The sequence below is a fragment of the Pyxicephalus adspersus genome, chromosome 4, assembly GCF_032062135.1.
Source record: "Pyxicephalus adspersus chromosome 4, UCB_Pads_2.0, whole genome shotgun sequence".
Taxonomy (NCBI): domain Eukaryota; kingdom Metazoa; phylum Chordata; class Amphibia; order Anura; family Pyxicephalidae; genus Pyxicephalus; species Pyxicephalus adspersus.
The window spans coordinates 36,090,252-36,113,089 of record NC_092861.1 but is presented as its reverse complement, the minus strand read 5'-3'; the positions used below and the strand labels follow the sequence as shown (position 1 = coordinate 36,113,089).

Genomic DNA, 22,838 nt, shown 5'->3' with positions numbered 1-22,838 from the left:
AGCTCTGGTTCTCCACTCCAATGCTGGTCCCCCTACATCATCACAATGCAGAACAAGTTGTAGCTGTTGGTCCTGTATTGTATCTTATCCTTGGTGAGGGACAGTTATCAGAACAGATAGAGATCAGCTTTGTGGGACTTGCCATAGCCAGAACTGCCAGGAAGCAAGACTGCAGGTCATTGGGTTAAAATAAATTGTTATATCTCATCTTATTGGGAAAGAAGTGTTCCGTCCCGTACCAGATGAGGATGAAGATGGGTCAGAGGTTCAAACCAGCTATTAGGTTTCCCACTTCACAAAGTTTATCTTTAGGACTGGAATACAATTATAATGATCTGCTGTATTCTTCTACCCCATACAGTAGTAACATAAACCACTGTCCCTGTGGTACAACAATTTAAAGGCTTTCATGATTTTAGGTTATTGTTTAATTGTTTAAAGATTTAAAAAAACAAATTGGTCTGAGTGGGATAGATTGTTATTTACTACCAGTTTTTTTGTCATTTCTATTGGGTAATATCCTCACAACAAGAAATAATGTGAAATCTCTCCCATGGAGACATAGGCAAACCAGGTTTTTAGTTGATAAGAGGTAGAACTGTTGACAATGTTTTTATTGCTGTCTGTGCATTTCTGCTCAAGCAAGAAACCCATCTATTCATATAGTTCTCCCTGACTCTAAGATCAAAAAAAAAAAAAATGCTAGGGGGAGCTTTCCTATCAGCCAAAGACAGCACCATCCTAGCCTCTACTCAGGTCAGTGGCGCTGCACATGTGATAAGCTTTAACATCATCTAAGTGAGAGCTTCAAAGTTTAATTACAAAAGTACTAAAACAAAGTCTGTCTCTACTAGTTTTGTGTTTAACGCATGGATTTTTATGCCGAAAGCTGTGCAGAACTTAACACACAAGACAATCCTAATGGCACTTCAAACTTACCTTGCCAAAGCTCTGCTGTGTGTTACTGCAGATTTTATTTAAATGTTCAGTATTCACAGTTAGTGTAGTTTGCTGGGTAGCCCAAATAAATTAATGAGCTACCCTAATTAAACACACACCAATGTGAATGACAAGTTGCTGAGTTTAAAAAAAACAGCCTGGAGCAGCGGGAAAATTTTGTTGGTCTACAGCTCTTGCCGGTGTACCTGACAGCGGGGTCCGGAGAAGGCCAGAGCAGTGGACCATGTCCCGCGTATGGAGGCAACCTGCCCACTCTCCTATCACAGGTCTGAGCCTGAGAGTGTGCAAGTTCTGGCATCATGACGTCACTCTTTGGTTTGGATTCCGTGGATTTAGTTGTCCGTGAGGTCCGAAAGGTTGGCAACTACTGGCCTTGGAGCAATTGTAGAAATAGAGACAAGCATTGAATACAACATGCTGCACTTTCCCTAGGAGGCACAATGTAAATGGAGACACTACAGACAACAATATTGGTCTGCTTGTTAATGATTTATTAATCTTATCAAACATTTCTAACTTGAGCTTTCTTTTGAGCACAGGTAAACTGGTGGCTTATGGTTAGATTTAGATGTATGTTTGACATTTGCTAACCACTAGTTAGTGGGTGAAAAATATTTGACATCTAGAAACACAGTGAACCTATAGCAACCAATCATATTTTGTTTTAATGCTTCAATTTTTTTTTTCTTTTTTGCTCTAATTCTCTTTGCTTCAGTATCTGTAAGCCAGCAACATTGTATTTTTAACCATCTAAACACCTTTAAGACAATTTCACAGACCTCATTTTAGGTCACATCACACACTATGCACACCTCTGTCATTCTTTTGTTATTAATGCTTCTTATATGTAGTGGAGCAGTAGAAACTTCAGAAAAATGTTATCCTTGACAGGATGAAATTATTACTAAAAGTAATGTCTAATATTTCTCAAATACAAGAACACTTCTGCGTACTTATAGTGTTACATGGTTCTTATTTTAAAATGGTCATTGTAAATGAGCCACTCCAACATAACCATTTCACAAAACAGACACCCCCTGTGAAATATTCTTATACTTGAGTGTTATTTCTCAAAAATAAGGCCAACATTAGGAAGGTTCAGATATGTTCCCCACAAATAGGGCATTCACATACAGTTTTGGATGATCCAAGAGAACATGTCAATGGAAGAGTTGTATACTGGAACATTCAGAAGTTTGAGTTTCTGGATGTGTCATTGTTCATAACTTTTTTTTGTAAGGCTCTGTCCACATACCCAGCAGCACTAAAGTACATAAGGTGCTGTAAGAAATTTAAATTCACTTTGCAGAGTATTGGTGTATATAAGCCTGCTGAGTTTTTTTTTTTTTTCACAAGCTCGTGTTCCTGTTATGGAAAAGGCACTAGGGAAAGAATGGGCAAAATTGCTATAATAGGGAGAATCTGCTGCTCACCTTGCCTCTTGGTTGAAAAGGCAATGGCCAGATCCTAGGTTCTTTACAACAGGGATCTTTGTCACTAACAGGAGCTGTACTGTATAGCAGCCAAGTAATCACATTACACTTTTAGCAAAGATCATCATTTGTTATATCTAAGTTACAAGTGGGATAATCTCATATGCTAGGATATGCTAAATATTTCTGTGACGATGTGGGTCTGTAGCAGCTTTCCAAATAACGGTGCCAAGAAAATAAAGTTACTAGATTCTTTGTCCGATTTTATCATAGAAGAGCATCTACATTCTCACAGTTTCAGATGAAGATCACATGACCAGATTAACACAACTGCACAATAATCGCCAGCCAAAAGTATGCACTAACTGGCACAAAAACCACTGTGTGTGAAGAAGAGAATCCAGCATGAAATCATGACTAGTGGCTTGTTCACTCAAAATAGCCATTCCACCAAAAGCTGTTTATTCCAGCTGTTTTGTAGATATTGGAGACTAAAATCAAGTGACCACTTTTTATATCTCTTGACTCTATTGGTACATTTAATGTTACCTCTTGCACATGTTTACAGGTTAATGTGAGATGTTTATTATGTTATGTGTATAGTTTTATAAATAGTAAATACTTTTTAATACATAGTTTTTAGGGTATTTATAGATCCTATAATGACCAGTATCTTGGGAAGAAGAAAAGAGATGAATCACATCTGACTTCTCTAGGGGAGGAAGAGGGGAACATCAGTGCAGGGAAACCTGGAAATCGGGTTACAGATGGACAGAAGGGGAGCAGAGCTATTAGTGAGTGTCTGCAAAGAATATGTTCAAGAATACGTGACTATGGGACCTTTGGTCTAAAGCTGTAGCGGTCAACTTGCCTAAAATGTGGGGCTTCAACTGTGGCCCCTAACATCACAAAAGGGTCATTTATATTATTCAGTAAAATGTAATGCTTCAGAAAGCTTTTAAACTGTAGAGATGCAACAGGAAATGGTTGAGGCTATGGACATACTACAAGAGCTAGTCAGTGACTGGGGACATCATACAAAAGCCGGCTACAGATTTGAGAATGATTACATGAGACTGCTTGAGATCACTGCAATATATAGCCATTTTACAAATCCATTCTCCCACATTTGTGCAGTCCCATAATTACTTGTGCTATATTTGATACTTCTCCTATACAGTTCTGTGATAAGGGACCAAATAAAAGTAAGAAATAAAAAAACATAAAAAAGATGGACAGCATAGTAAAACGTAAGATAGTTCGATCAAATAAACCAGCCATCTAACCACTAGAAGCCAATTTAAAGCATTTTTTTTTTCAATGGCTAGAGCACCAAAACACAGACTCGGGTCTGCTGGGCCCCAAGGGCTGTTCTTTAAGTACCAAGGGGCACCAGAGGTCTAAAGACTACAGAGACAGGAAAAATTAGAGATGACTGGAAGGAGCCAAAAGCACTTCAATTCCTCTTGGTTGCTTGACACACAGAACATATGCAGTAATATAAGTAATTGGGTTTGAGTGACAAGAGGTTTCCCTTAAACTTTCACTCACCCTTTCTGCCAGGAAATTGATTCCACCAGGTTATGGTGTTTCATATCTCTTACACCTGGAGAGTTAAGAGTCTCGGGAAGAGAGTCCTTGGCTTGGAAGGTTTAGAAGAAATCTTATGGATGAGACTTGTCCAGCATGAAGCACATAGGTCCATGCAAAAGAGCAGTAGCTACATCTCCTTAAAGTTCTGCTTTATAGACAGGTGCCAAGGTATCCGAAGTTCTGATCTGACACGAACAGGCATATCGTATCTTCCAAAGACACTGCAATCTTGTTAGTAGTAAATGTGCCAGTTGGACAGATTGTCCATTAAAACAAAGCTGTTTAAGATGATGCTTTTGTTTTGGCTGTGATTGGTAACCAAGGGCCCTCTTGTTGATGATTCATACACTAACCTTTAGTGTAATCTTTTAGACAAATAAAAAAATGCAGCATTGTTTTTATATTTACAGTTCAGTGCCATACCACATCTATGTAATCCTTAATATGTGTAGGTAAATATAATAAATACAAAGATAAGATTAATAATCTTGGTTACACAATACCTGAATATCATTGCCTGGTGTCATCTGAATCCATGTAGAATAGGCATGCTGGTGGTGCTCCACATAGAATATTCCCCCTGGTTGTTGGGGATAAGTTTACACATTGTTCACGAAATGTAATGCCTCATGGTTTTAGTGTTTTTTTTAGTTTGTGAAATCTATGTAGTACACTTTTAGATGCCTACATTCCTGTCTGGTATCAGGGTTTTGTCATACTCACACTGGGAGTGGGAAGGGCACTGCTCTGAGCCAGTCAGGCTCTATTGCAATGAGGGCACAACCTTTTCGGTCTGCTGCTGCACCTTTGTCTAGTCATAGGCTGTGGCTAGGTTGGAGATTCGGTTGTATTATGTGGCCGTGGTAGAGAAATCAGGTCACCAACTTGGTTATACAGGTAGTCCCCGGGTTACTTACGAGATAGGGACTGTTGGTTTGTTGTTAATATTAATTTGTTTGTCGGAACAGGTACATTATTTTAATATATGCAATTAGGACAGATATTTTTCTCAACATAATATTAGGCAGCATGGTGTCACTTATTGTAAAAAATCCTCACTGTGAGCTAATCGCAAAGAAAAAAAAAAAAAGCTTTATGGAGCCTAGACATTCATTAACTTCTGGAGCAAGCTGTGCTTTGATATCCAAAAAGAAACAACTGTAGAGTTTGTCTTGGTCATTAAAGAGTTACAGATCAGTTCGGCTCCTAAGATCGCCCACAACCTCAGCTGTGTTGAGGAAAATATTTCTTCTGCAAGTCATGAAAAGCGCCCCTCCCTCCTCAAGCCCCCATCCTGCACAGGAGCAAGCGGGGAATTCCTGTTCGTATCTAGGAGTCGTTTGTATGTCGGATGTCCTTAACTCGAGGACTACCTGTACTGTCTAGTAAATGGAGTACTAGTTGAAAAGAAATATGTTAGAAAAGAATTATGTTTGCTTCACTTTCTAGTTTTCAGGCATTTGTTAGATGAAGGAATAAACACTTGGATTTTATTTCTATAGAAATCCTAAAGCGGAACTAAAGTTCCACTTTTAAAAATTCAAAAAGGTAATTATTGTAGATATAAACAGGCAATGTCCTTTCTGCAGTAATTCCCCCTACCTGACTCAGCATTGTGGGTATCTGGCAGGATGATTCTGTTCCAGGAATGATTGAACTCCCGCATGCCTTATGTCATTCCGGTCGGGCAGTCAAGATGGCTGAAGACCGTCTTCCGGTAGAGAAGAAAGATAAAGGGGGCAGCGGGACAGGTTTAGGTTTAGTTCTTTTCTAAAGCTGAACTCAAAAATAACTCAACATCAACCAAAAGTGGATGACAAAAATGGGTTTTGCTGTGCTATTCACCCTCAATCTTGAGATTTACCCTTGGCACTTAGTCTAATACCCAGTATCATTAAACTAATTTCTTTCTGGACTTTCCAAAGCTTGTTACTTGACAATAAAGGAGAATTGACACAGTAGCAAGCTCATGTCACAGTTTCCTCTTCCTACTAACTCATTAACTGATTGATTCTTAATACTCCTTTTTTTTTTTTTATCAAACTTCAGCTCTGTTGTACAGGGACTGCCAGATTCAGATCAAATTCTGTACTAATACTCCTTGCATCTAAAAAAAATATAAATAAAACAATGTGTTAATGATTACAGTGCTGCAATAATTGGTCTTTATATTGTTCTGTTCAACTTTAATAAATGTTTTGTCAATTGGTAAGATCCCTTCTGCAGGCTTCACATAGTTATCTTTAAATATATAAACAATGCTACGGCTAAAAAAGGGGTCTTTACAAATCCCAAAAGCTTGCAAATTTTAATAACTTTAGTTATCCAATAAAGGGTATTGCTTGAACTATGAACTTTCTGCGTTAATCAGTGTCTGACACGATACAAGTCTCTACTGCATCTTTTGCCAGAATAATCCTATACTTGCTGTATGAAGTCTGTCATTTATGAGCAAGGTGTAAATGAAACTGCTTCTCCGTATGCAGGGTATGTATCTATCATACTTTGAGGTTCAGTTGGTATCCTGTTGCTATATTTATGATTTTCTGCATACAACATGTGTTTTATTATATCCTGTCATTTGAAATTTGCCCCACCTATTTATTTTATTATTGAACATATAATCTGTACAGGTTAATGCAATTCTGAATGCTTACCACACAAAGAATGCATTTTCGACCTATGACCTATACCTACAACTGATGTTGTCAGTATTCAGCACCACACACTTTACAGCAACACGGACAGACCTCAGCAAGGCAACTGAAAAGCACCAAGTTTACAGTCTCCTAAACTTTACATAGCTTATGATATTCCTGCTTGCCAAACCATACTGGCAAGAAAATCTCTGTGGTGCTAAATAACAGTGATAACAGCTGTTCTGTCTAAAGTACGTTGGGAAGTAAATTGTTGACCAAAACAACAAACTGCATTCTAATTTAAATTGAAGTACATCAGTTGAAAAATGAAAGTAATAATTTGGTTCTGCTAGGCAATCAGGCTTTGGATCTTATCTTGATTAATAAGGCCTAAATAATGTGAAAAGTAATGTGACCCACTTATCTAACGTCACATTAAACAGTTTAGGTCTATCTTATCTATTATTTTAAATGAGATTCCTTAATGATTAGTAGGCATTGACCATGTAATCTAGATTGTCTAGGCAGGAAAGTCTTTGCTTTTAATTCCTAGCAATCAGAGGTCACTTTTTTTTTTCAAATAGTGTGATTTGGTAATTTTAAAATGTGCATTGCTGGTTCATGTAAGGAATACTTTTAAATTTTTATCCCACTTTATATTGTGTGTGTATGCAAGAAATGACTGCCTTGTGCACAAGCAGTAAAAAAGGGTTGGCCATGTTTCCCTGAGTCTCTGCATGGAAACCACTAAAAACATTTTAAAACATGTAAGTTAATGTTAGCCCTGGGAAGAACAAGGCAGCCATTCTTCCAGTGGTCCGGAGCTGTTTCCTTGCACATAGAACTGAATCAGCCGTTAGGTATGCAGCGCTGTGAAAGGCAGTCCTGTCCGTCTTTAGGAGGTGCTCTGCCAAAGAATAAAAATATACACTGTGTTTAAGCAAACCATTACCATTTCCATACTAGACAGCATCTGGACGGCTACAGCACAGCGACAGAATGCATTTTTTTCTTCTTCTACTAGGTATATTCTTCATTCTATATTTTCTGTACAGTTTTTTTGGTCATTTTAATAATTTTTTAGCCAACCTTATGCTTTAAGGTTAAGAGTGTGTCCTTATTTATAGTACAGGAGGAAAATGTTTCTGTCCTTTAGTCTGTTTGCAAATACTGTATAGGCAAATATTTAATATTGTAGGGCTATGGGGCATATCTGTTTAAGCTCACAGCATCCAAGCAGATATAATTAGTATTTCAAGTATTAGTATTTTCATTTTTGGGTGGTGGAATGTTAATGTCACACTTTTTAGGTCCTAATTCTGTCACATTGAGTAGATACAAATTTTCTACCCCATGGATCTCCCGCAACAGCAAGGGCATCTCTCTGTGCTGTAGTTCTTGGTTCTTTACCTTGAATTCTTTTTATTAATCAGGGAATCAGTAATTGATTCCAACCAGGGAATGTCAGTCTTTGAAACACTAGACTTGGACTTGGGAATGTCCAATTCCCTGTATTATAAACAGAGCCCCAGGAGAATATTGGCCATATGATCCTATGAGGAATCCACTAGCAGGAAGGATAAAACGTAATATTTTTTTTAAACATTGTATCCATAACCATTGTTACAGAGCTTAGTCCTAGTGTTGTCATATACCCTGTGAATGTTTTAGTTAAACATTTTCCAAAAAGGAGACCTGTAATAAAATAAAATCTCCCAGCTGCCTGTCTTTATTTTTATACTTGATCAGAAAAAGCTCTGCAGCCAGTGTTGGAAGAAGAAGAATGTTAGAACTTCTGTTTGCTCCTGGCCACTGGAATTGGCAGAATCTTTCTCGTTTGCTGATGCAGCACAATATTTCTGTACTGACTTAATAATAATAATAATTATATTAAAAAACGGTGTTTATTTAGCGCCAACATATTACGAAGCATTGCACATGTCTGTAAATTACTAAAGCAGACCTACCACTAAGAAATGTAAACTTTTTCTTTATTTGTACCTGGTGATCCTAACACATTTTTTTGCCTAGGATGACAAGTATCTATGGAGGAGCAGCATTGTTACCCTAAGAAAATTATGCATGCTGTGCTTTTGAAGGCTCAGCACATAACAAAGCTTGGTAGTGGGTTGCCATGTATTGTTCTGAGATGGTGCATTTGGGCTGCCATGCTTGTGATGTGCATTGGCTCATGTTACTGTAACTGTCTGTGCATGTAAACATATGCATTATTGCAACGGACTAGTGAGAACAAGCACAAAGTAAACAAATTAGAACACGTTCTTGTTTACAGTAATTTGAAGAATTGCTTACCAGTGCTGATCTTTTACATTCCATACACTTATTTAGCTTTCACTGTTTTAATAATTATAGTGTAAGCTTGATTCTTGTTTGTGTTTTTCTGTGCAGTTACCAGATGGTTGCCTGTCAGTATGCAGCTTAAGTCTCAATCACAAATGCTCCCAGGTAATGTAACATGGATATAATGTATTATGGATATAAACAAATGCTGTGTTAGAATATTACTTTTTAACTCGGGGCCTGAATAATTGGGATCACTACCTTAGAAAAAAAATTAATTTAGCATCTGTATATCTGCATGCCTGATGCAACAAGCATAATAAAAAAAACTCTGCCCTCAGGCAATAACTGGGTCTCTAAAAACAGTATTATTCACTCCTAAATTACCTTTACCAATGCATTTACTATATCTCTGTACTCACTCCTGTCTGTAAATTCTTAAAGCAGACCCTCCACTGAGAGATCATGTATTCTTTTATTGCCGAACTCCTTGTAAAGAATTCTAATGTGGATTAGAGTGGCCTGGATGTAAAGATGAACTTTAGGGGTCAGTACTTTCAGTCACACCTGAAACAAGCATGCAGATAGACTTCAGAAGGTATTAAAGACAGAGGATCAGAACACCAACTAGTCAAGCTGTCTTTTTTTTTAACAAGGCCAGAAATTGCAGTTTACATAATCTCCTAGTGAAAGGTCTGCTATAAGCTTACCAGTTAATTAATTGGATACATTCAACACCCTCCCTACTTCTTTCATTTTTTCACCTATTCCTAACCCATCTCTAAAGTTTATATTTGGGCAAACAAAAAAGAAAAAAAAAGCTATGTAACTGCTCTGGGCCAAAATAGAAGGTTAAGCCACATTACTCAAAATACTATAAAAGGTAAATTGTAAGACCCTTTTTGTTAAATAAAAACTTTTACTAAGTTCTCCTAAGTCTCATGCAACCAACCCTAATGCAGCTCACTAAGACTTAAATCTGGTAATATTGGAAGCTGGAATAAAAAGCTGGAAGAAAGGCATTGGTTTTCATATCACCAAATCAGTGATAAAAGGGAAATGGGGGTGAGCTGGTGCTCCAAAACTTTACAAAAAAACTAAAGCACAATGCTCCCTGTATATGTTAAGCCTTAGCTTTTTTCAGTTTTGACTGAAGTGTTTCTTTAAATTTTCAGCTTTGGTTTTTTATACCAAGAAACGCAACCAGTCCCCATAGCGGTGTCAAAAAAGTGCATGCTGAGCATCATGTAATGATAGTAATTAGGTATATTTTGGTTTTAAGCTACTCCATAGCACTGCCTTATTCAGCACTGAGTGGACCAAAGCTTATTCTTTAAGGGCAGAGAAATTGTTGTGCTGAATAGAACAGATGTATAATTTCATACCTTCCGCACCCTAACATTTAATGTGCAGACATATGAAATGTTTTGGTTAAAAGCACTTCACTGTAGAAGAAACGTGGAGTGGTATATAAAATAGTCCTATACAGTATACGGAAACAAATATATTCTGTTCTGAGCCACTCAAACCTTTTACATTTCACAATAAGGGAGACAAAGCGTTTTTACCTAATTAGATGTTCTGGTTTCCATTTTCAAGTGAACATTGTTTAATGCTGCAGATATTTGTAGCCTGAACATTAAAGGAAACAAAAAAGATGTCCTCCTATGAACTGTTTTTTTCAAGTCTGTTAAATTGGCAGAAAACTTTAATTTCGGGTTCAATATTTAAAGAGATACTGTCTTAAAAAAAATATTTTATCCACAGTTCTCCTTTTATGGCCAAATTTTGGGCTGTTTTAAAAGTATATTTTTTAGGTGTGCCACCACCAACTGTTTTCCCTCACAGATTTATATTGGCCCATTATTACTATGGACTGCCTTACTAGCCGTTATGTGCAACAAGCAGGAAAGTTGGGGGGGGTGGATCAAGCTAACTGGAACAGCCCAACATTCTGCTGTGTAAACAGGGTATTAGAGGCAGATACAAGCACCCTTCCAGTAATGTGGGGCCCTAAAACTTTCTCAATAGCACCAAGATCTTCTCCCAGTCGTCTTTTGCCATCTTGATTGTCTGGACTTTGATGGAATATCTTGCATACATGATGGATCATCCAACTTCACTGATGAAAGTGTATCCTCTCCAGCCTTGGAGAGCTTCAGGCCCAGTGTGTCTCTTCTTCAAAAGAAAAAAAACAATCTTTAAAAAGTAACTTTAATCTGGTTAAGAACAAAATCAATTACTTTTTTGGTAATCTATGTTATTTGGAAGGTTTTCACAAATTTTGCAGATTTCTTTCTTTTTTTTTTCTGTAATAGCTGTTTGTTTTAACCATGTCCATTACAGTGTTACCACACACACCTTTCAGATTGCCTGGGATATTTTTCTGCTTTAATGAGCAAAACATTTGTACTAATGTGTGCAAAAAATCTGAGTTGGATTGGCCAAGAAACCAATTCATGGCCTGTGTGCTTTTAAAGATAAAAACTGTGCGCTTTTTAATGATTAAAACTTTGAACCGATTTGGAAATTTAGTGATCTATAACATTGTTTTTTTTTTTCATTAGGATTGCCTGTACAATTGATACCAATCGGTCCGATCAGAGGTGATGGTCTGAGTGCTAAGAACAGGAAAAGGATTATGCCTGACCCTCTGACCGAGCCTTCAGCACCTGATCCACTGTATGAAGCCAACATGTACTGTAACACTCCTGGAATAACGGAGAGGAGTATGGAAGGTACAGTATCAATTAGAATAAACCTTAAAAAAGAAGGGAAGAAGGGAATGGTATTTCTGAATACGGAATACTTGTTACAAATGTTTCTGTGTCTCTCTCTCTAAATACAGTAGAGTTGGGGAGCATCTCACCTTTTTGCACGCCCTATTTCTTTCTTTCTTTAAAAACCAGCACATTATTGTGGGTTGCTAAATAGCTGGCAAACTGCTAGCTGCCAGGAGCGGTACAGGAATCACTGTTCCTAATACAGGTCTGAATATTACCTTAGATCAGTGTTTCTCTACCTTTTTAACATAGGGGGAAGCCCTTGAAATATATTTCAGGTCTTCAGGGAACCCCTTCTATAATTTCTATAACCATAGCTCACAGTACATTAGTTTGGTAATCAGTAGCAAGAATGTCACCCTTACAGATAGATCATCGGTGTCACTTAAACTGACCTGAGATTGGACTTTAATTTAATTTCAATATAGTTGTAGTAAAGCAGATTTTGTGGAGTTCTGCTCTATTTGAAATTTTCATGCATTGTTTAATAAATCAGCCTAGTATTTCTCTTTCTTCTTTACCTCAATTGACATTCAGTGTCAGCTTTATTTTATTTACTGTAATGAAAATCTAAATGGAAAACTGGTTTAAAAATGCCAAATAAGCATTTATTCATAGCTGTAGGGCTATACTATTCTTAAGCTATTTTTTCTGTGTGGATCATGACCTACAGACTACACAACTTCCTCCTTTACCAAAAGTGTCAAAAAGTGACAAAAATGTAACAGCCTAGGGCCTCTTCTTCTACTTATTATCAGCTTATCAGTGTTTGTAACAAATGGTATTTCTGTTCTGTGACTGAACTCTATTGTAACTATCATAACTTGTCTAATACTTTATAATCTGTGCCTATTAAATAAATGGAGAAAAGTTAAATTGCAGAGTGGGGTAACTCCCAGCTACCAGCACCAGCTTTTAGTTTACTATAATGAAAAAAAATATTTTGGATTGGTTGTTGTGGGTTACTACTTTGTGTGCTTGCCTAAGCCTAAAAAATATTTAAGTAAAAAGTATTTACATAAATCTTTGTTGTCCTGCAAACCAATTTTATATCTGCTGTAGAAAATTATGGAATTTCAACCCATTTCCTGTGGGGGCAATGCAAACTGTCCCTTTTTCAGATAAACTTCAATATAAGACCAACTTTGACTAGTGGCAAAGATTCACAGTAAATTTTCACCACAAAGTAATAACTGCATGTAGCTTTCTGTAGTAGCTTCTATGCTTTGGTAATGGTTGTTTTTTGAGGAAACAATGGTAGGTGGGGACCCTTCTGTTTCTTTATACATTTGTCCAAATGTAAGCAATTTTTTTAATCACCTGTACAATATGTAGCCACATTCCTATGTTCTTTCCTGTGTTCAGGTCATGCACCACACAACTTGAAACTGGTTTCCGTCCAAGTGATAATCCGTCATGGAGACAGGTATCCATTGTATGCCATTCCCAGAACCAAGAGACCTGATATTGACTGTTTGCTGGAGACAGACAGGTACAGTCCACATTCTTAAGTACTCCTATGTTCTTGTGTAGTTGTGTTTTGTCTTTGCTTTATTTTATGAAATGTAATGTATCTTTGAAATAAGACCTTATCTTTCTATTATGATGTGATATGTATGAAATAAATTGTATTATCATTTGTACCATCCTGACAGTTCAGCACAAAGGACTCAGAAACTACTGTGCTCTTCACTCCTTATTTTGCATTTAATGATAAGGGAATGCATGCTCAATGGATTGCATATTATTATCTCTTCTTGATTTGGTTTAATCCAACATTTTTTTTAGTGTGAGGTAGACAATAGCAGTGTGTGAGGTAGACAACAATCAGGTGATGGTCTTCTACGCCTATGACCCAAAAAACTGGCAAGATGCTTATAGCTTAGGTTCTTGCAATAGTTTACCTATGACCCCATTAGTTTTCCATATATTCGGCAGTATGAAGTTTGAAGTCTTAGTTTAGTATACTTGACACACATCAACAAGTTGGCATTTGTTGGTCTGGAGAACAAAGCTGGAAATTCCTTTGATCAGATCCCATCCCTGAAAAATTAGGTCTTCTGGTGATTCAGACCCCCTCCAAAACTGAAATATTAGTTGAGTGGGTAACCGTACCTCATTAGAAACATTTATTTATAATTAATTGATCATTTTTTTATGCAGAAGTCCATCTCATCCCAACTTGGCAGATTTTGTCAATCACATGAGAAAAGGTTCAGAAGCTCAAATGGATGGAGTTTTGACCAGCCTGCCTCGATTTCCCAGCCATTCTGTTTGTGAAATGGGAGAGCTAACGCAGACAGGTACTTCTGTTTTTCTTGATCCATATAGGAAATTGTTAATAAGTCATAAAAAAAGATATTACTATTGATCCTGTAATAGCCACAAGAATTACTATTGACTTTAATACAGCAGTGTCTTTTGGCTGTGGACCACTGGTAGTCAACAGGCATGGATCTGGTGGTCCCTTTCCATATTCTCACACTCTTCTAAATGACGTATTTGTAATTGTCAGTGGAAAACATAAGTGGAGAGTTTCTTGCTACATCCCCTTTTGCCTGTACCACTTTTTAAGGTACAAGAGATTGTGCTTTGCAAGCCATTATCAAAAAGCAAAACCGCATAGCAGTGCATGGGTTTAGATTTGGACATGGTGTACGGCAAGGGAAAGGTGGAGATGTTAGGAGAGGAGGGAGGAGTGGATTTGAATTGCAAGTACTTGTACAGTTAGGGCATAATGTTTTGCACAACACCATCACGATAAAAGAGCCAATAAAAGCAGGGTTATAAAGCTTGATAATACAAAAAGACACTTGAGTGAGGTATTGTAGAAAAGCAACAACAAAGGGTCAAACCAGTGACGGAACAGAGGCAAAACAAAGCAACAGTAAGAACATTTACCTATAGGCAATGATTTTTACAACTAAGTAGTAGGTGTAGTTATATGTGACCCACCACATCTGAGTCTTGCTTTAAAGTGCTGCACAAATCACAGAACTTTGAGATGTGCTTCTGTAGAGAAAAGTACGCAGATAAGGCCCCCAGAGCACTGCATGCTACAGTTACAAAGAAAAAAGCAGCAATAAATTTAGGTTAATACTGCTCCATATTTTACAAATCAAACTCTGTATTACACATGCTTCAAATTGTCTTCCAAAGAAATGTGCCATTGCTGGCTGCCGGGTGGTCATCCTAAACCTAGCTACACTAACTGCTAAGGCCAATGCAAAGTAAAAGGGCTACAGTGGGCTACAGAATAAGCAGACATGGCACCACATTTTACTGCACGTGTTCTGTCCCCTCCTATTCCATTAGAAATGTCTAACTTGTGTGTGTATGATGCAGGTGTTGTTCAGCATCTCCAGAATGGACAGATTCTTAAAGAGAACTACTTGAAGAGGCACAAGCTGCTACCTAATGACTGGACCATGAAGCACCTTTATCTCGAATCCACTGGAAAGAGCCGGACACTTCAAAGTGGGCTTGCCTTGCTCTACAGCCTTTTGCCTGGCTTTGACTGGAAAAAGATAAACATTAAACACCAGTGGAGCAGTATCTTCTGCTCCGGTCACTGTGACTGCCCTATGAGGAACCACTATCTAGAGGAAGAGCAGCGCCGCCAGTACAGCTATAGAGTAAAGAACAGCCAGCTGGAGAAAACTTACATTAATATGGCTAAGGTGGTTGGGGTTCCCACGCGCCAGTTAAGGGCCTCAAACCCCATTGACTCATTACTATGCCATTTCTGTCACAATGTAAGTTTCCCCTGCACCAAAAATGGTTGCATTGATATTGAGCACTTTAAGGTCATTAAGTCTCATCAAATAGATGATGAAAAGGAGAGACATGAAAAGCAGCTTTATTATAAGTATTCACTACTAGCTACCCACCCTCTCCTAAACCAGACTGTAAACCGAATGCAGCGCATAGCTGAAGGGAAAAGGGATGAAGTGTTTGCCCTATACTCTGCCCATGATGTGACTCTTTCCCCAATTCTCAGTGCCATAGGGCTCACAGAAGCCAGATTCCCTCGATTTGCAGCTCGCTTGGTCTTTGAGTTGTGGCAGAACATGGAGAAAGCAAAAGAACACTTTGTCAGGATTCTGTATAATGGCGAGGATGTCACATATCAAACCTCATTGTGCAGGACACATGACAGACGCCTAAATAAACCATTGTGTCCTCTTGGGAACTTTGTCAACTTTGTGAAAAAAGAAATGTTTTCAGCTCTTAACAGCACTAGTTACTATGATGCTTGCCATCAAAGGCTGTTTTAGGCCAGAATTAACAGCAAGAAATTAGATTTACATCAATGAGCCCTGTACAGGAAACATCCTTCATGCTTTAATAACATGACCTGTAAATGTTAATTTTGTGTTACTGCACTGTGTTATACAGGTTTATGTTGACAGCTTGAAGTGCAAAGGAGCTGCCAAATGACCAATTCAACTGCCATGCAGTTTCTTTCCTTTACACAAACACAGTGTCACTTAAGTAATTAATGAAACAACATCAGCCTGAAATAGGCCCAAGACGTTGGTTTAATGTTGAGGTATAAGAACTGCAATGTAGTATTATACAAGATCATTTTAGAGAATGAATGTATTAAGCACATTTGTGCCTACATTGTGTTCAGTGTTTTATAAATGTATTGTTTATTCAGTGGCGTTTCCTAGATACAAAGCAGAATAAATGTGCAAAAAACTAGCTGCATACACTAGGATGGTAATTAGTCAGTTGAACCACGTCTATAATGTTATACAAGGCTCATGCTACGTTTGTTAAAGCAGACCTTGTACCTAAAAAGGATTATGTTTAAAATGTCTTTCTGGTATTTCCTGTGAGAACTCCCCTGTACATGGACAGTGAAAACTGATAAGATCCTCATCATTTAGAGGTGAGGAAGAACAGCCCCTCTCAGTCTGCAGAGCATCTTCGCAACTTCTAATTAGTTAAATAAACTGTTCCAGATCACTTTTCACCCAAACATGGTTGAACAGAATAGACTTAATAAACAGCAGCCCAAAAACCCACTATTAATATTAAAGAAGTCAAGCTGAACTTCAACCAAACTGCTAAATCTACCAAATGCATTTGCCAGAATTTTTTAGCAGCCACAATTTTTAATTGTTAATCCCCTTTTAAGATTTGTACACTTTTTACACATTTGAGAGCCAGTTAAATAATTTAACTGATTTTACCTCCTGCCTATACTAAGTGTACAAAGAAAGATCAGCTGACAATTACAGAAAACTAATATAAAGACAGGGACTTGTACTAACTGTATATAAAACACGTTAAACATTTTATTAAAGACAGAACTGTTAAATGGGTGTTAGCATAACGTACAGTGAATCTTTAAGAATAACTAAAACACCAATGTTTCTTTCTGATAGTGTCTGAGAAACTCCCATTGGCATCCTGTGTCATACCGCGTGATGTAATTCAAAATTAATTTTGTCATTTATCGTACCAAATCAAAAGAAATTGAACTTCAAGAAAAACATTCCAACAAATAGGAATGAACTGAGAGAGTGAGCATGTTGAAATGTTCATGTGTTGGCTATTATTATGTCTAGAGCATGTTTTTCTTTGGGGAAAAAAGGAGTTCACATTCTAATGCTAGATTTATACAAATAGACATTTCCTGCTAATGGTCACCACCCCAAAATGAATATTTCATCTCTAGTAACTGTATTTGCTGCAGAAAGGTTACCCTTTAGACTTTTGATATCCTTTTGGTGATTTGATGTTATCACTGTACGAGTTCCTAGGATCTCCCAGCCATTTATTATAGTGTCCTTACCCACCATGCTTCCTGTCCTATACATTCTACACTATAGATAATGAAGCAGAGACATGGATGCTACACAGAGACCAGGGAAGGTGGTTGGACAGATGAGGTCCCTGTGGAGATCATGCTTTTGTACTCGCAATGAAACATAAGGGACAGTAGGTAACTTAGATCTACTGTGCACTCCTAAAACCCATGCATTGGTCTTTTTTGTTTTTTTTTGGATTTGTTTTTGGTGTAATGGCCTCTTAGTTTTTAAAATATTTAGACTGCTTGAGAATGATCTAAAAGTCTACACGTTGGAAGTTTTGCTAGCAATGCTGTGACATATTTTTGAATTCATTTTTTGCCTTAAGTGTGAAGTCTCTTTTGTTTTAATGTAGCTTTATTTGCTTTATTTGGCTGCCACATTTTTGTGCCTTAAATGCATAATTTGCCTTTTTTTTCATATTTGTTGTGCAGTAAGTTATGTAGACAAATGTAATCTGGTTATTGCTTGAATAAGACTTTGGGTACTCTTTTTGCTATTTTAGTTGTTTTTAGCCTTTCTTTTTTTAGGGTTTTCATTCCTGTGTTTTGTCATGTGCATATTTTATCAAACCTTCTAATTCAACATGCGGATAAATGAGTTGTGTTTGGACGTTTACACCCCTTGGCAGAATTTGTAACATGTGGACTGTTTTTTAGGCAAATGTGTTTTGCCAAACACATCAGTTTTTTATGTGATTAAAATTAAACAATTAAGGCCATTCTTTTCGACAAAAAGCCTCTAGCTTCTTGATTGTCTTGCATGAGCTGCATATTTGAGATCTCCAAAGAGGCTCAGTGATGTTGAGGTTAAGAAATTGTGATGGCTTTCATTTTTTCCCACTTTAGTTAACGAAGGGTTGACTTCACCTTATATTTTAGATCATTGCTATGCTGAAAGTTCCAAATACGCCCACATGCAGCTTCTAGGATGCAAGTGGCCCTCCACTTTTTTCTGGTTTAAAAAAAAATAACTGTGCTCCTCAAAGGTCCAATTCCACCTAAACAGCAGAAATGTCTATCTTTATACTTTATGGTAGGAATGGTGTCTCTTTGTAGACTTTGTTGATTTTTTCAGATATAATTATGTTTGTGACTGTAATTCGGTTATACATTAATTTTTTAGTGTTTTGTTGCATTGGTGCAGCGAAGTTGCTTAACATTTTACAATTTTGCCAGGGTTCTGTAATGGTTTGGGTAACCTGTATAATCAATATGCAACAAGTTCAAAATTCTGCACCACCTCCCTATGTCCCCCTTTATTATAGATATATGGGGCTGTCCCACTAGGAAACAACTCCAAACAGCTGGGCTGCTTAAAGGCTGCTATCACTTTCAAAGCTTCTCTGACCCTTTGGAATCTAATTCTTTCCCCATGCAAACTGTGCAGCGTTGCATGTGTGACTTTTCTGTTAAAACAAGTGATTACATGCAGTTTGAATGCAAATCAGCAGCATGTTTGTATTTTTAAAACAACATGGTGCAACAGGTCCTTTTTATTTAAAGGTACCATGCATCTTGTCATCTTTGACTTTTTGCCACTGGAGGACACTGCAGATACAGTAGTATATTGCCCTAAAAGTATTGAAACTAATGGTAACCATTTTTAGCAGTAGTAGTTTTAAAATCATGCTTTTTTTTATCTAAATCTATAAATTTTAAACTTATTAGAAAAAATAAAGAATTTTTAATTATCCAAAAAAAGAAATCAGTTTTAAGGGTTAGACCTCCAAAGTTTTTGGTAAGTGCTGGGTAGCAGTGACCACATTATGATTTAATTTAATATAAGCTATAAACAGGAAGCAAAAACAGGGAAGATAAAAACATTTAATTTTAAGAGAGCAAATGTTTCATTATTAAGGGCGGCTCTCTGTGACTTGGACTGGGAGAAAATATTGTCCTCAAAGAACACTGAACAGAAATGGGAATGTTTCAAGTTTGTTCTACAAATGCACACGGATTGCAGGAAAGTAAGGCAAACCCCCACAATTTTTTAAATATAATTTTAGCAAGAAGATCAGATCTGTGCATGTAGGCCCCTTAAATGATGTCCCTGGGTTGGTAACTGGGGATAAAGAAAAAGCAGATTTACGAAACACTTTTTTTTAGCTCTGTGTACACAAAGGAAAATGGCAGAGCTCAACTCAAAAATTCATAATATCAATATCACTGTCTTAAATTAGTCAAAATGGCTCAGAATTGATATGATTGAGAAACAGCTGGGAAAAATTAGGGTTGACAAAGCACCAGGACCCAATAGATTACATCCACGTGTCCTCAAAGAGCTGAGCTTGGGTATTTCAAAGCCATTATTTCTAATTTTTAGAGACTCTTTAGTCACTGGCAAGGCAACGATGGATTGACGCAAGGCCAATGTGGTTCCTATCTTCAAAAAGGGAGAAAAGTCATTACCAGGTAACTACAGACCCGTTAGTTTAACGTCCATAGTTGAAAAGGTCCTAGAGAGTTTGATAAAGAGCCACATAGAGGAGTTTCTGCTAGAAAATAATACTAAAAGTGACAGTCAGCATGGCTTCACGAAAGACAGAAGTTGTCAAACAAATTTACTCCCTTTTTTGAGAAAGTAAGTAAACAGGTAGACAGTGGAGTAGCAATTGATTTCGTGTACTTGGACTTTGTTAAAGCATTTGACACTGTACCCCACAGACTGTTAATATGCAAGTTAGGGCCAATAGGTTTGGAAAAGTCAATCTGTAAATGGATCAAGAACTGGCTTAAAGACCGCATCCAGAGAATTGTAATTAATGATTCATATTCTGAATGGTCTAAGGTTATTAGTGGTGTATTCCAGGGTTTAGTGTTGGGACCTTTACTGTTCAACATCTTTATAAATGATATAGAGTTAGTGATTAAAAGTACAATTTCTTTGTTTGCAGATGACACCAAACTATGTAATGGAATTAAGTCCATACAGGATGTCTTTAATCTACAAGCAGACCTGGATGTACTGTTTGATTGGGCAGCCAAGTGGCAAATGCCTTTTAATATAAATAAATGTAAAGTTATGCACTTGGGGGCTAACAACATGCATGCTTCATACTGTCTAGGGGGAATACATTTGGGGGAGTCAGAATTGGAAAAGGATCTGGGGGTTCTGGTAGATCATAGACCTAACAATATGCAATGCCAAGCTGCAATATCTAAAGCTAGCAAAGTACTTTCTTGTATTAAAAGAGGAATAGACTGCAGAGATTGAGACATAATCCTGCCCCTGCACAAAGCATTGGTTAGACCACATCTGGAATATGCACTCCAGTTTGGTCACCAGTTCACAAAAAGGACATTGTGGAATTGGAGAGTGCAGAGAAGGACAACTAAATTAATAAAAGGAATGGAGGAGCTCAGCTATGAGGAGAGATTAGCTGAACTGAATCTATTCTCCCTTGAGAAAGGACTTTAAGGGGGGATATGATCACCCTGTATAAATATATAAATGGTCCATATAGAGAACTCTGTTCCCCATTATTCACTTTGAGATCATTACAAAGAACAAGAGGGCACTCCTTGTGTCTGGAGAAAAAGAAGTTTAAGCTCCGGATAAGGAAGGGATTCTTCACTGTAAGGTCTGTGAAAGTGTGGAATAGGCTCCCTCAGGAAGTAGTTTCAGCAACTGCTATAGAATGCTTTAGGAAAAAAGCTGAATGTTTTTCTAGAAGCACAGAATATAACTGGGTATTAAGGCTTTAAAGTAAAAATAACAGTGACTGTTGATCCAAGGAACATCTAATTGCCTAATGGAATCAGAAAGGAATTTTTTTCCCCTGTTGAAGCAAATTGTACCAGGGTTTTTTTGCCTTCCTCTGTACCAACTATGTCTCATAGGGTTTTATATCTGGGATATGTTTATTTCCCTAGTGGTTGAACTTGATGGGCTTATGTTTTTTCAACCTAACCTACTATGTAAAAGACAAAGCTTTGGGGATGGAGGTTATAAGAGCTTAGGGAGGAAAAGAGGAAGGTATGAAACTCATGGGGACAAATAGAAGTTCAATCTTTTTGTGTTTTTTTGCATATGGTAGATTAGTATCAGAACCAGAGCAAGGTTACTGAAGTCTGAAACTGATATAATATATCACCCTTGCAGACTCCAGCATTTACTGAATCATACTCACTTTGCATGAAATGATCTTTTAGCTTCACCTTTTTAGCCTTTAATTTTTTTTTACTTTTAATGTTGTGAATCACAATACAAAACTCTGGAGCTCAATACCTATTATTAGTAAAGCACCAGTAGCCCAGAAATGACTAATTCAAAAAGAGCATGATTCTGATTGTGTGAATATGTAGCAGCCAGCTGTTATTACAGTATTAACTGAATTTTGTTTTTGTTATGTCCCCGTACTGTCATTTATTCTAGAAATGGTACTTCAAGTACAGAAATCAGGTCTTCAAAAGTTCTTAAGTGGCTACAACAATAAATTGCAAGAACCACTACCTTTGAATGTATTCAACTCCTTTTTGGAAAGGTATTGAAATCTGCAATGTATTGGTATAGCTTATGAAGACCTAGGAAATGCACATTTAGATGTGTAATTATGTATTCTTTGCAGTGTTTAATTTTCCCATTATAGCATATGTTCTTGCAGTAGGAAAGCATTGAAAAACTTGAAAGCAGAGTTGACTGAGATTAAATAATTGACTAATGTTGTACATTAAGCTCATAAGATGTGCAGTTGTGTGCATTTTATTTAAAGTCTTAATCTCTCATTTAGTGTTTAATATATTTTATTTGCTTTGTGTAGTTGTGCTTTGTAACTATTAGGTCATAACTCCACTGTATTCTCAAGATAAATTGAACCAACAATACAGATAGTGCTGTAAATCATTTGTCATTCACTGATGTTTAATCACGCACAACCCAGTTACAGAAAGCAAAGCTTTGATCTTTTCTGTTTTGGGCAAAAATTGTATTGTATATTATTCAATAGTTCATTCTGCAGTTTTCAGTGAGGGCACTGATGTTAAATTATGGGAAAGTAAAAATTAAAGGACTAATAAACCTGGAAATAAAAGTGTGAGCTCTACTAGGAAAAATACAAGTACCGTATTTTTCGCCGTATAAGACGCTCCGGAATATAAGACGCACCCAATTTTAAAGGAGGAAAATCTAGAAAAAAAGATTCTGAAAGATTATTTATTTTAATTATTTTTTTTAACACATTTGTCGTATAGGACGCACTAACTTTTCCCCCTCAGTTTTGGGGAAGAAAAAGTGCGTCTTATATGGCAAAAAATACGGTACCCCAAATATAACCAACCCATACCAGGACTAATTTAGCATATTGCA

General features: G+C 37.1%; 1 protein-coding gene across 1 annotated transcript; it reads left to right on the top strand.

Moving 5' to 3' along the window:
* The first annotated feature begins 7,568 nt into the window (after nucleotides 1-7,568).
* PXYLP1 (2-phosphoxylose phosphatase 1) lies at nucleotides 7,569-18,504 on the top strand. Its single transcript, XM_072407873.1, has 6 exons — nucleotides 7,569-7,649; nucleotides 9,035-9,091; nucleotides 11,494-11,664; nucleotides 13,075-13,201; nucleotides 13,873-14,012; nucleotides 15,055-18,504. The coding sequence occupies exons 1-6, from the start codon at nucleotides 7,625-7,627 to the stop codon at nucleotides 15,984-15,986; spliced, it is 1,452 nt and encodes a 483-aa protein (XP_072263974.1). The 5' UTR covers nucleotides 7,569-7,624; the 3' UTR covers nucleotides 15,987-18,504.
* The last annotated feature ends 4,334 nt before the right edge of the window (nucleotides 18,505-22,838 follow it).